The sequence below is a fragment of the Pongo abelii genome, chromosome 18 (genome assembly GCF_028885655.2).
Source record: "Pongo abelii isolate AG06213 chromosome 18, NHGRI_mPonAbe1-v2.0_pri, whole genome shotgun sequence".
NCBI lineage: Eukaryota > Metazoa > Chordata > Mammalia > Primates > Hominidae > Pongo > Pongo abelii.
Window position 1 is genome coordinate 73182079 of NC_072003.2, and position 13119 is coordinate 73195197.

A 13119-nucleotide genomic window follows, 5' to 3' on the forward strand; every position below is an offset into this window, starting at 1 on the left:
GGGGCTCCCAGAGGAGCTCAGATCTCAAAATGTGGGTGCCAGGTCCAGACCTGGGTCTCTGAAATGTCCCACATGTGTCCCTGCTAGGTGCTGCCTGGGGGCAGCCAGATGGAGGAGGAAGGATGGCAAGGGTCAAGGCGAGGCGATCAGCCCAACACCGCCTCCCCCAACCCAGGCTTGCAGAGGCCCCTGGGCCAGGCAGGGCCCGAACTCCATCCCTGGCATCCCTCTCATTCCGCATCCCTTGGGCAGGCTCCATCCACTCCAAATCCGCATCCTCAGCCCCGCCCCCCTCCACTTCCTGCACTTGGCCACCTCCCATCCCCTCCAGGTTCACCCCTGAAGATGCAAAGCAAAGCAAACCAAAGGAAGCGGGGTGTTTAATAGAAAAAAGAAACTGGAAGAGCATCCACTATGGCAAGATGTGGCACTTGACACCATCTGCCCCCAGCTCCCCAGTCTGCCAGGCTGGGGGGGTCGTAGAATGGCCATGCCGTGCTGCCCGTCTCCCCTGCAACCCACGGGTGTGCCCTCACTGCTGCAGGCCACAGGAGGCTCAGCACCCCCTTCAGGCGGGGGTACAGTGAGGGCAGCACTAGGAGGAGCCAGGAGCTGTGCACCCATCCACCTTCAGGTCCCCAGGTCCCCTCCGCTCCAGGTGAGGCCATGACAGCTATGGAAGGCAGGAAGCGGAGCCCTGCTGTGGCACAGAATCCCCCTCAAAGGAAAAACACCCTTCCTAAGGGTCCTCTCCCAAGGGGGGCTCCCACCACCACCCCTTGAAGTCTCTGGCCCAGTTAAACTCCTGTGGGAGCTGGTCTGGCTGCCCCTATCCGCAGTCACCATCCAGGGTGCTCAGGGCAAGAGGCCCTCGCCCTGTGCCCTGACCGGCCTCGCCGAGCCTGTGGAGTGAGGCGGGGAGCTGGGGGACCACGGGGGCGGAGGGTACAGCTGGGTGGCCGCATACTGCAATGAGGGCTCTGGGCTGCAAGACTGAGGACTTGGCACCTCACAGTCCTGCCAGTTTAGGACGGAGCTTTGTTTACCTGCAAGGGATAGGGAAAAAAAAAAAAGAGAGAGAAAGAAAAGACTGCAGCAGTGTTCAAGACCACCCTCCCCACCAAACCAAGCCACATGTGCTGGTCCCCCACTCTACCCAGGGCCCATCCTGGCTTCCAGAAATGGCTTGTAGCCCCGGGGAGCAGAGGATATGCCCGGGAGGATGCCAGCTCTGCCAGCTGGCCTGGGTGGGCCCAGATGCCCGGCCTCCCACCCCCAGGCCCCATCCCCTGAGAGCTCCTTACAGCAGGAGCAGTACAGCAGCTCCATGACCCGGAAGCAGTTGTCCAGCAGGGCTTTGGGCCGCACCAGCTTCAGGTTCGGCCCTGGGGCATTCAAGACAGACAACACAGATTCCACCTTGGGGCTGACCTCCACATCCTGGAAAGGAGGAAACCGTCAGGAGCGGTGGCGAGATGGGGCCGCACCCCAGGAGAGCCGTGAGGGCTGTCCAGTCACCTGGAGCTGCCCAAACCCCGGAAGAAGGACCAGACTTCCTGTGACCATGAGCCTGGATAGCTATTTCTCACCATCTTCTTCCTGTGGGCGTGGGGAGGGTCCCAGATGCCACCCCTCACCCATGTACCACTCAGAGGCTTCGCTCTTCCATCCTTGGAAAAATGAGTAAAGGGCGTAGACCAGGACAGTGAGGAAAGTGGGGCATCCCGCACCCAGGCATGGCCACCCACCACTGCGTGAGGACCCCCTGACCTGGGGAAAACTGTCCCTCAGGAAGCAGACATCTCCATCAACTCCAAGGAACAAGAGAAGGCCCTCACAGGGACACTGAGGCTTAAGTCACATACACAGGGCAGGGTGTCCAGCTTCAAGCTGGGGTGGTTTCTCTCCACGATACACAACAACAGGGTCATGTGGGGTGCACCGTGGCACCAAGGGAAGGAAGTCCCTGAACAGGAGGTCAGGGCCACTGTAAAAAGCATCATGGGAAACGTGGGGCGTGATCTTCTGGAAGGGGGCGACAACCAGGCAACATGTCCTGGGCCAAATTGTCCCTCTCCTCCCCCAAAAAGCTGTCTTGGTCCTACCCCTTGGTACCCGTGAATGTGACCCTATTTGGAAATAGGTTCTTTGCAGAGGTAATTAAGTTCAGGATCTTAGAAGGACATCATCCTGGATTTCGGGTGGGCCCTAAATCCAATGCCTGATGTCCTCGTAAGAGAAAGGTAACAGAGACATGGAAACACAGGGCAGAAGCCCATGAAAAGACTGAGACGGCCAGGCACGGTGGTTCAACCTGTAATCCCAGCTCTTTGGGAGGCTGAGGGAGGCATATCACTTGAAGCCAGGAGTTCAAGACCAGCCTAACCAACATGGCAAAACCCTGTCTCTACTAAAAACACAGGTGTGGTGGCAGGCATCTGTAATCCCAGCTACTTGGGAGGCTGAGGCAGGAGAATTGCTTGAACCTGGGAGACGGAGGTTGCAGTGAGCCGAGATTGCCCCACTGCACTGCAGCCTGGGCGACAGAGTGAGACTCCGTCTCAAAAAAAAAAAAAAAAAATAGCCACCACAGAGGACAGGCAGGATGGCTCGTGCCTGTAATCCCAGGACTTTGGGAGGCGGAGGCAGGAAGATCACTCGAGGCCAGGGGTTCAAGACCAGCCTGGGCAACATAGCGAGACCCAATCTCTAAAATAATAAAAAATAAAATGAAATGAAATAAACAAGAAAAAGAGCCACCAAGGAGATCAAGGAGTCTCCTGACTTTGTAGGAATCGACAGCCTCCCCACCAGTCTCGTTCCAGGAAAGCGCCAGGCAGCTGCAAAAACAGGTGCTAGTCCCTAAGCCCTTTCACCATCGGAAGCTCACAGTTGGCCTGGGATGTTCTCCCCATAGGCTGGGCCTTGTCAGCAGCTGGCTGGGCAGGGCAGCAGGTGAGTCCCTGGGACAGGTGTGCACCAGAGTCCTGAGGAGGGCTGGTGGGGACGGGGAGAGGTCCCACAGCACACACGGCCTGCATGGGTCATCTCGCCACCTTCCTTTTTACTACAACTCAGGCATTTTAGAGGACAATATCCCTGAGGCCTCAGATCAATTTCTCTGAGCAGGGGCGGGGATGGGGGACCTCTTTTTTTTTTAATTAACTAAAGTCCATAATTTACATTAGGGTTCACACTCTGTGTTGTACAGTTCTGTGGGTTGTGACAAATGCATGATGCCATGTATACACCATGAACGTATTATAAGCATAGTTTTTTTGTTTTTTTGGTTTTTTTTGAGATGGAGTTTTTCACTCTTGTCGCCCAGGCTGGAGTGCAGTGGCGTGATCTCAGCTCACTGCAACCTCTGCCTCCCAGGTTCAAGCGATTCTCCTGCCTCAGCCTCCTGAGTAGCTGGGATGACAGGTGCCCGCCACCAAGCCTGGCTTATTTTTGTATTTTTAGTAGAGACGGGGTTTCACCATTTGGCCAGGCTGGTCTCGAACTCCTGACCTTAGATGACCCACCCACTTTGGCCTCCCAAAGTGCTGGGATTACAGGCGTGAGCCGCCACGCCCGGCCTGCAGCATGTTTTACTGCCCTAAACATTCCCTGTGCTCCATCCATTCTTCCCATCTCCCCCTACCCCGCTTCCAGGCCCCTCGTGTTGCAGAAACAAAGAGGGTACGATGACTTTCCCAGGATCCAGAGGGAGAGAGGCAGAGCCTAGAACAGAGTCTCAGAGGCATCGCCTGCCCCCCGAGCCCGGCTCTCATGGCCACCACGGCCGCCTCTTCCTTCCACAGGCCTCTTTTCCGGCACCCCTCCCCCACTTCTCCCACGTCCCTCAGCTTGTGCCCATCTTTCCGTGTGTTCGCCCTTTCCCTCACCAGCCCTTGGCCACACCTCATAGATTCATACACGCACATGCTCACACACACACATACACACACGTGTGCGCACACACACACACCCCGCCTGCCACCCCTCTGCACGACTCACCATGAGGCCCTGCTGGACATTCAGCAGCAGCGTCTGCACCTCCTGCAGGTACTTCCAGGATGGGTGGCCCTCGAGCAGCACGTCCTGCACCGACTCAGTGGCACTGAGACTCACCAAGACCCACAGATACCGCAGCTCCCGCTCGCTCACCAGGGCCCTCTGCTGCGGAAACAGGGAAGTCACTGCAATTCGGGAGACATGGGCCTCTGGGCTCTGACCACCCCCTCATCAGGGACTTGCCCCTGCACAGGGAGCAGACACGGGCCATCCGCTGTGGACAGTGGACAAACATGTGCCTGGGCCAAGGGCCAGCCTGCTCTCGGGGCTGAGGAGAGGCCCCAGGCCAGCAGCACCACATGCCAATCCCAGCGTGCCTCTGAGGCTGGGGCCCACCGGATGTCACAGGAGGCAGTGTCCCCCCAGCCCGGGAAGGGATTCTCACCAGCCTGGTGACGTTGGCGATTCTGAACACCCCCTCGTAAGGCACACTGATCTTGTAGTTGATGGGGAAGTAGTGTTTCTAGAGAGGCACAAGAACGAACTATGAGGCCAGAAGTAGAAATGACCAGCAGGCTCCCCAACCTCCCAAATGATCTTTTTTTAACAGTTAGTCTCACTCTGTCACCCAGTATGGAGTGCAGGGGCAGCATCATGGCTCACTGAAGCCTTGACCTCCCAGGCTCAAGCAATCCTTCCACCTCAGCCTCCCAAGTAGGTGGGACTACAGGTGTGTGCCACCACGCCCAGACGATTTTTTTATTTTTTGTAGAGATGGGGTTTCTTCATGTTGCCCAGGCTGGTCTTGAATCCTGGGCTCAAGCCTCCCAAAGTGCTGGGGTTATAAGCATGAGCCACCACAAGCGGCCTCCGGATGAATTTTGATGTAAGAGGAGAGAACTCAGGGCCCAGACCTTTGATGGCAGAGGTGGTCCTGTGCAGAGAGGTATGCCTAGCTCTCAACTGGGATAAAAACACTTCACTTTCTTCTGGGACTCAGGGAGGGTGAAACAAAATACACAGTTCCTGTTAAGGCAGAAATTTCAGGCTCAAGAGTGAGGACAACGCTACTTCAAGAAAAACATGTTATTTTGTGGGTGAGAATATTCTAAAACCTATGATGGTGATGGTTGTACAACTCTGTGAACTAAAAAACCTTTGAGTTGTGCACTTTAAATGAGTAAATCTTGTCTTTTATATATAAATTATATATATAAATTTTATATATAAATTATATAACATATATAACATATATATAACAATTATATAACATATATGTCTTTTATATGTCTTTTTTATATATATATGTCTTTTATATGTAAATTATATCTCAGTAAAGCTGTTAAAATAAAAAAGACACAAGCCAGGTGCAGTGGCTCACGCCTGTAATCCCAGCACCTTGGAAGGCTGAGGAGAGAGAGTCACTTGAGCACAGGAGTTTAAGGTTACACTGAGCTATGATCCCGCCACTACATTTCAGCCTGGACAACAGAGTGAGACCCTGTCTGTAAAAATTAAATTAATTAATTTAAAAAGATACATAGATCAGGCATGGTGGCTCACACCTATAATCCCAGCACTTTGGGAGGCCAAGGTGGGCATTTTGCTTGAGCCCAGGAGTTCAAGAACACCCTGGGCAACATAGCAAACCCCTGTCTCTACTAAAAAAAAAAGTTTTAATTAGCTGGGCATGGTGGCGCATGCCTGTAGTCCCAGCTACTCGGGAGGCTGAGGTGGGAGGATCATTTGAGCCTTGGAGGTGGAGGTTGCAGTGAGCTGAAATTATCCACTGCACTCCAGCCTGGGCAACAGAGCAAGACCCTGTCTCAAAAGAAAAGAAAAAGATTTTTAGGAAAAAAAAAAAAAAGGGGGCTGGCCGCGGTGGCTCATGCCTGTAATCCCAGCACTTTGGGAAGCTGAGGCGGGCGGATCACGAGGTCAAGAGACGGAGACCATCCTGACTAACATGGTGAAACCCCGTCTCTACTAAAATTAGAAAAATTAGCTGGGCATGGTGGCGCACGCCTGTAGTCCCAGCTACTCGGGAGGCTGAGGCAGGAGAATCACTTGAACCGGGGAGGTGGAGGTTGTGGTGAGCCAAGATTGAGCCACTGCACTCCAGCCTGGCGACAGACCAAGACTCCATCTCAAAAAAAAAAAAAAAAAAAAAAAGATATATAGAGCCACACAGACATCTCCACTCTGCAAAAAGAACCAAACATTCCGATTTCTAGGTCTTTAGCTCCCTGGCTAATAAGTGCCTGGGGCCTGGGGTTCCTCAAAGAGCTCCAGGTGTCCGTTCCTGAGTCATACGGTGACTGCCATCATGGAGGTGGGATTAAAGTGAGATCAATGCGGAGGGGTGGAGGACCCAGGAGATGGCAGGAGAGGGGTCAGTAAGTGCAGACCAGGTGCATGGGTAGGTTGCAGAGAAAGGCAGAGAAACAGGCCACGGTCAGCTCAGGGCTGACACAGGTCCTAGGAAGGGCTCTGAATGTCCAGAGGCCTATGCCAGGTGAGCCCCGGGCCTCGGGGACAGGGACACAGCTGGTGCCCACGTGGTTACCATGTACTGAAGTCGGCTCCTGTACTGCAGCTTGTCCCGCAGAAAACCCGTGACAGTGCACTCCTCACTCTGCGTCAAGGGCCACATCTCCAAAGGCTCGTTCCCCAAGGCCATGCCAAGGAAGATCCCAAGATCTGTGGACCACACCCGACAAGAGCACATGAGCACCCTCCATCTCATCCACGCCATCCACAACGTGCAAAGCCGAGCACGACCGTCATCCGTTTGCATAGGTGACAAGCACCAATGGGAAAGGTGTGGTGGGGGGCACGGGATCTGGAATGCTTTCCCTGGGGTCTGGCTCCAGAACAGCAAGGTCAGGCAGGCACGAGCAGTCCAGAGGGTCCACACCCACCCCACGCCGGCCACTGGAGCCCCCCAGGAGGCACACCTCAGGGTCGACGTCTGGTCTCCCCGCTTCTCTCGCTCTGTGGGGCAGGCACAACCTCCTGCCCAGGACAGCCTCTGCCCCTGGTGTCTGGGTGACATGTTTTCAAAGCTCGTTGCTGGGATTTCCAGCCCAGCATTCAGGAGAGCGAATCATCCTGGATTCTGGTTTCAACTTGACAAATGACTCTTCAGTTACCCACGCCACTTTCTTTCCTGCTCTATCTGATCTTAGTGTCCCTCCTAGCTAACTACGCCAGCGGGTCTGTCGCGCCTTCCAGTCTGGTCATTCTAGGACATTACACAGATCTCACACTTGTCTGCGTCTCTTCCTGCAACAAACGAGCCGCTGAAACATGACCATCCTTCGCCACTGGGGGTCACTGTGACTTCAAAAACAGCCTATACACTTTCCATGTGACTGAACAGAAAAAATAGGAGAGAATTCGTAACAAATAGGAATAAAGATTAAGTCCATCAGAGCAGAAAGAATAAAACAGAAGTAGGCCAGCAACTACCCAAAATATCAGACTCACTAACTAGATAAATAAATTCACATTAAAACAATCAGATATAATTTTTCTTTTTTTTTTTTTTTTTGTCACCCTGGCTGGAGTGCAGCAGTGGGATCACGGCTCACTGCATCCTAGAACTCCCATACTCAAGCGATCCTCTGCCTCAGCCTCCAGAGTAGCTAGGACTACAGTTGCACGCTACTGCGCCTGCTAGTTTTTGTATTTTTTGTAGAGACACGGTATCGCCATGTTGACCAAACGCCTCGAACTCCTGAGCTCAAGCAATACTCCTGCCTCAGACTCCCAGAGTGCTGGGATTATAGGTGTGAGCCACTGTGCCCAGCCCACTTTATTCAAATGAAAAAGTTTTTGTGTTTGTGGTTTTGGGTTGTTGGGGCTTTTTTTTTTTTTTTTTTTTTTTGAGACAGGGTTTTGCTATGTTGCCCAGGCTTGTCTCGAACTCCCAGTGTCAAGCGGCCCTTCTGTCGTGGCCTCCTGAGTAGCTGGGATGAGAGGCACGTGCCACTACAGCCAGCTTCCCAGCTTTATTTATTTATTTATTTATTTATTTATTTATTTTCAGACAGAATCTTTCTTTGTCACCCAGGCTGGAGTGCTGTGGCACAATCTCAGCTCACTGTAACCTCCACCTCCCAGGCTCAAAGCAATTCTCGTGCCTCATGCCTCAGCCTCCCAAGTAGCTGGGATTACAAGCAGGGGCTACCATACCCGGCCAATTTTTAGTAGAGATGGGGTTTCACCATGTTGGCCAGGCTGTTCTCAAACTCCTGGCCTAAAGTTGATCTCCCTGCCTCTGCCTCCCAAAGTGCTGGATTTACAGGCATGAGCCACCATGCCCAGCCATACACCCAGCTCATTTCGTTTTAATAATTAATACTTGATGTTGGCCAAGTAGTGAGACAAGTGCTGTCCTGGAAAGCAATTTAGCAATTTCTGTTATTAATGGATTTAATAGTATCCGCACCCTTCAAACCACTAAGCTTTAAAAATGTCTATACTCTTTCACCCAGTAAATTCACTTCTAGGAATAAATTGGAAGAAAAGCAAAAAAGATATAACCAATAAATTATGAACAAAGATGTACAGAGCAGCACTTATTTTATAACAGTGAAAATCTGGAAATGGCCTAGATGTTCCATAATAATGCATGCAGCCAATAAAAATCACACTGTCAAAGGGCTGTGCTATGAGAAAAATTAGATATGCTTAGTGAAGCTTAAAAACAGCATGACTCAACACTATCTGTGTTCATAGCACGACTACCAAATCTCTATGAGAGATTTTTTCATGTTTTTCTTTTCAAATAGGGTCTTACTCTGTTGCCCAGGCTGGAGTGCAGCGGCACCATCATTGTTCACTGCAATCTCAAACTCCTGGGTTCAAGCAATCCTCCCGCCTCAGCCTCCCAGTAACTGGTACTACAGTTGCCACCACCACACCCAGCTAATTTTTTTTTTTTTAATTTTTTGTAGAGATGAGGTCTTGCTGTTTTGCCCAGGCTGGTGTTGAACTCCTACGCTCAAGTGATGCTCCCACCTTGGCCTCCAAACGTGCTGGGATTACAGGCATGAGCCACCACACCTGGCCTCGGCCTTGCAGGACTTTTTTTTTTTTTTTGAGACGGAGTCTCGCTCTGTCGCTCAGGCTGGAGTGCCATGGCGCAATCTTGGCTCACTGCAACCTCCGCCTCCTGGGTTCACGCCATTCTCCTGCCTCAGCCTCCTGAGTAGCTGGGATTACAGGTGTGTGCCACCACATCCGGCTAATTTTTTTTGTATTTTTAGTAGAGACGGGGTTTTACCAGGTTGGCCAGGCTGGTCTTGAACTGCTGACCTCGTGATCCTCCCACCTCAGCCTCCCAAAGTGCTGGGATTACAGGCGTAAGCCACCGCACCCAGCCAGGACATTTTTTATGTTCTATAATCCATATCTATTATTATTACAGACAAAAGCAATAACCTTTTATTTTTCTTTTTTGCAAAAGCAGTCAGGCAGGCTGAGTCACCTCCCTGAGCCACCCCCAGCTATGAGCAGGAATTACTGATTGGATTTTCCCCACTCCCTAGCATCTGGGAAGACTTTGTCCTTGCAGCCCTTCTGGTCTGGGCCACACCACCCATTTGCTACCTCCCCCACTGCCTTCTCCAAACCTGCCCTGCTCAGGCCTCCTGCCTCGCCTTTGTCCCTGCAGGACCTCCCACCAGAAGTGCCCTTGCTCAGCTCAGAGCCTCATGTCTCCTCAAGCCCTGTACCCCATATAGCCCCACATTTTTTGCTAAGTTGCAAGTTTGCAATCTATCTTGCACTTCCTCTCTCTCTCTTCCCCTGTGCCTGATACAGTATTGGGCCAGAACGACAGATAAACACGAACTGAACCAGTGTTTGGTCCTTTAACATCTGCTTGCTTTCTGTCCTAAGTCCTGAACCCCTCAGCTTGGCACCTTCCCTTGCAGGTCAAGATGATCCCTGCCTCCTGGGCTCATGCTTTGCCCTGCGCTAGGTACTCTCTCACACTACAGACCTCTTTCAAAGCCTCCCAGAGACTCTTCTCTCCCCGCCATCACCACGCCAGGGTCTCCCCTGCCTGCACCAGCCCTCATCGGTCTCTGTCTCCAGCACCACCTTCCCCATTCACTCATGACGTGGGATTACAGGTGCACCCCACCACATCTGGCTAATTTTTTTGTGTATTTTTAGTAGAGACGGGGTTTCACCAGGTTGGCCAGGCTGGTCTTGAACTCCTGACCTCGTGATCCACCCACCTTGGCTTCCCAAAGTGCTGGGATTACAGGCATGAGCCTGTATGTGAATCCATAACGCAGTTAAACACTGCACAGCCCAGCATGCTGAGCACTTCACATGTGCCTTTGGGGATTTGCCTCAAGCAGTAGAAATGGGAGCAGACATTGTCATCCCTTGCAGAGCTGGTTAAGGCACAGGTTGTCCTGCCTGCCCCAGAGTCTCTGCTCAACCAGTCTAGGATGCAGTCAGAGAGTCTACCTTTCTAACAAGGTCTCAGGTAAAGCTGTGGCTGGGGGTCTGGAACCACAGACCTAGAGCAACAGTTGCAAGCTGGTGTCCCAAGGGCCACCTCTGGTCCACAGGGATTTCACATAACAATTCACAATTTCAGCTTTGCCTTAAAAAAATCAGTATCTCTGCCCACACTGGGTCTTTTTTCCTCTGTGGCCATCACCATTGGCCATCTACTCCACCTCCCAACCCTACAGCAGCTGCCCTTCTCTGTGTCCCGTTCTGGGGCCCTGGGGACCCGGCAGCTGTGGCCTCAAGGCAGGGACTGTGCCTTGGAGTGACACTGAGCCTCCCAGCCTGGCACAGTGGGCACACAGCTGCCCTGGAAACCCCGTCCACAGATGATCTGCCTCTCCCCCAACTGGGCAGCCTTCCTCTGAGGCTGCATCCCAAACATCATTGCTAAGTGCAAGTTTCTTTTTTTGCTGCCTCCACCCACCCAGAGAAACAGGTTAACAAACAGGGAACAGGCAGGGACAGCACAGCCCCAACCTCAAGGCCACTGTCCCCCACATGCTCTGCACACCAGGAACCCCACAGTCAGTGCCACCCCTGACCTTGGTCAGGAGACCCACCCTGCCCTCGTCTTAGCCCAGAGGTAAGAACCCACAAGACAGGCTGGGCACGGAGGCTCACGCCTGTAATCCCAGCACTTTGGGAGGCCAAGGCGGGTGGATCACCTGAGATCAGGAGTTTGAGACCAGCCTGGCCAACATGGTGAAACCCCATCACTACTAAAAATACAAAAATTAGCCAGGCGCAGTGGCAGATGCCTGTAGTCCCAGCTACTTGGGAGGCTGAGACATGAGAATCATTTGAACCCAAGAGGCAGAGGTTACAATGAGCTGAGATCATGCCACTGCACTCCAGCCTGGGCGACAGAGTGAGACTCCGTCTCAAAAAAAAAAAAAATTAAATTAAAATTAAATAATAAAACAACCTGCAAGACAGAGAGGAGGCTGAAGAAAGATCCGTGTGAGAACGGTACTCCCTTCCTGGTTCCCTGGCCCTGGGTGGGGGACAGGAGGGACCTGCTCCCTCTCTGAGATGACCCTATGTGCAGTGACAAGTGAGGCTTGTCACCCCCAGACCCGGGGACCAAATCTGAGCCTGTGCAGTGGGTTAAATAGCATCTCCTCCAAATCCACATTCACCCGAACCCCAGAGTGTGACCTTGTTTGGAAATGGGGTCTTTGTGAAGTAGGAGGTAGGCCCGACTCCAGAGGCGGAGCCCTGACACTAGACCAAATTAAGGACTAGTGAAAACAGGGATGGATGGGGCAGAAGCAGCATTCCAAAAGACACGCCCAGCAGTGTGCCATGTCAGTTTACCATTGCCATGGCAACGCCTGGGAGTTACCACCGCTTTCCATAGCAATGACCCAATGGTCCGAAAGTTACTACCCCTTCCCTACAAACGTCTGCATAAACTGCCCCTTAATCTGTATGCAATTAAAAGTGGGTATAAATATGATTGCAAACGGCCCTGAGCTGCTCCTCAGTACACTTCCTCTGGCACAGCCCTGCTCTGCAGGAGCTGGCACGGAGCTGTAACACCTCTTCAGTAAAGCTGTTTTCTTCTACCACCAGCTTGCCTTGAATTCTCTCCTAGGCAAAGCCAAGAACCCTCACAGGCTAAGCCCCCTGGGGGCTCGCCTGTCCTGTGCCACTTACAGGCGTTATTAAATGAAGGATGTCAAGATGAGGCCATCATGGATTTAGGCAGGTCCGTAAATCCAGTGACTAGTGTCCTAGGAAGAGGAGAGGACACAGAGACACTCAGAGGGAAAGGCCACACAAAGACAGAGGGAGATCTGAGTGACTAGGCCACAGGCCAAGGAAGCCAGGAGCTGCCAGGAGCCTCCAGGAGCCGCCAGGAGCCTCCAGGAGCCGCCAGGAGCCTCCAGGAGCCGCCAGGAGCCTCCAGGAGCCGCCAGGAGCCGCCAGGAGCCGCCAGGAGCCACCAGGAGCTGGAAGAGGCAAGGGAGGCTCCTTCTCAGCACCTTTGGAGGGAACGCAGCCATGCAGGCACCCTGATCTCACACTTCCGGTCTCCAGAACTGTGAGATGATACATTCCTGTTGCTCTAAGCCACCCAAAGTTTTCTAACTGGTTGTGGCAGCCCAACTTCCTCAGCACCCCAGCCCCTGGGCACCAGCCCCCACCTCAATCTGCTGCTCTACCTCTCCTTCATTCCCCAGCCAGTCTTTGCCTGGTCCTAAGACCCACTTCCTGGAGCTTTTTCTCCTCTTCCTTGCTTTTCTTTCTCTCTTTTTCTTTTCTTTTCTCCTTTTTTTTTTTTTTTTTTAAAGACAGGGTCTCACTGTGTTGCCCAGGTTGCAGTGCAGTGATGCAATCCTTGCTCACTGCAGCCTCAACCTCCTGGGCTCAAGTAATCCTCCCACCCCCGCCCCCTGAGTAGCTGGGATTACAGATGTATGCAACCACACCTGGCTAATTTTCCTTTTTTCAGAGATGGAGTCTTGCTATGTTGCCCAGCCTGGTTTCAAACTCCTGGCCTCAAGCCATCCTCCTGCCTTGGCCTCCCACAGTGCTGGGATCACAGGCGTGAGCCACCAGCCCAGCATCCCTTGCCTT

General features: G+C 52.7%; 1 protein-coding gene across 4 annotated transcripts in view; it reads right to left on the reverse strand.

Annotated features, from left to right (window-relative positions):
• Window positions 1-364: 364 nt before the first annotated feature.
• Window positions 365-13119, reverse strand: part of IL34 (interleukin 34) — a 76111-nt gene continuing 63356 nt past the window's right edge. For 2 of the 4 annotated variants that reach the window (XM_002826619.6, XM_054534098.2), the window contains exons 3-7: window positions 6566-6699; window positions 4445-4522; window positions 4003-4164; window positions 1305-1440; window positions 365-1046 (exon numbers count right to left, since the gene is read on the reverse strand). In XM_002826619.6, the coding sequence (XP_002826665.1) occupies window positions 856-1046; window positions 1305-1440; window positions 4003-4164; window positions 4445-4522; window positions 6566-6699 (701 nt within the window). In that variant the 3' untranslated portion in view covers window positions 365-855. Of the gene's footprint in view, window positions 1047-1304; window positions 1441-4002; window positions 4165-4444; window positions 4523-6565; window positions 6700-6956; window positions 7481-13119 lie in introns of those variants that run through there. The other 2 variants (XM_054534099.1, XM_009250921.4) reach the window with 2 other exon arrangements.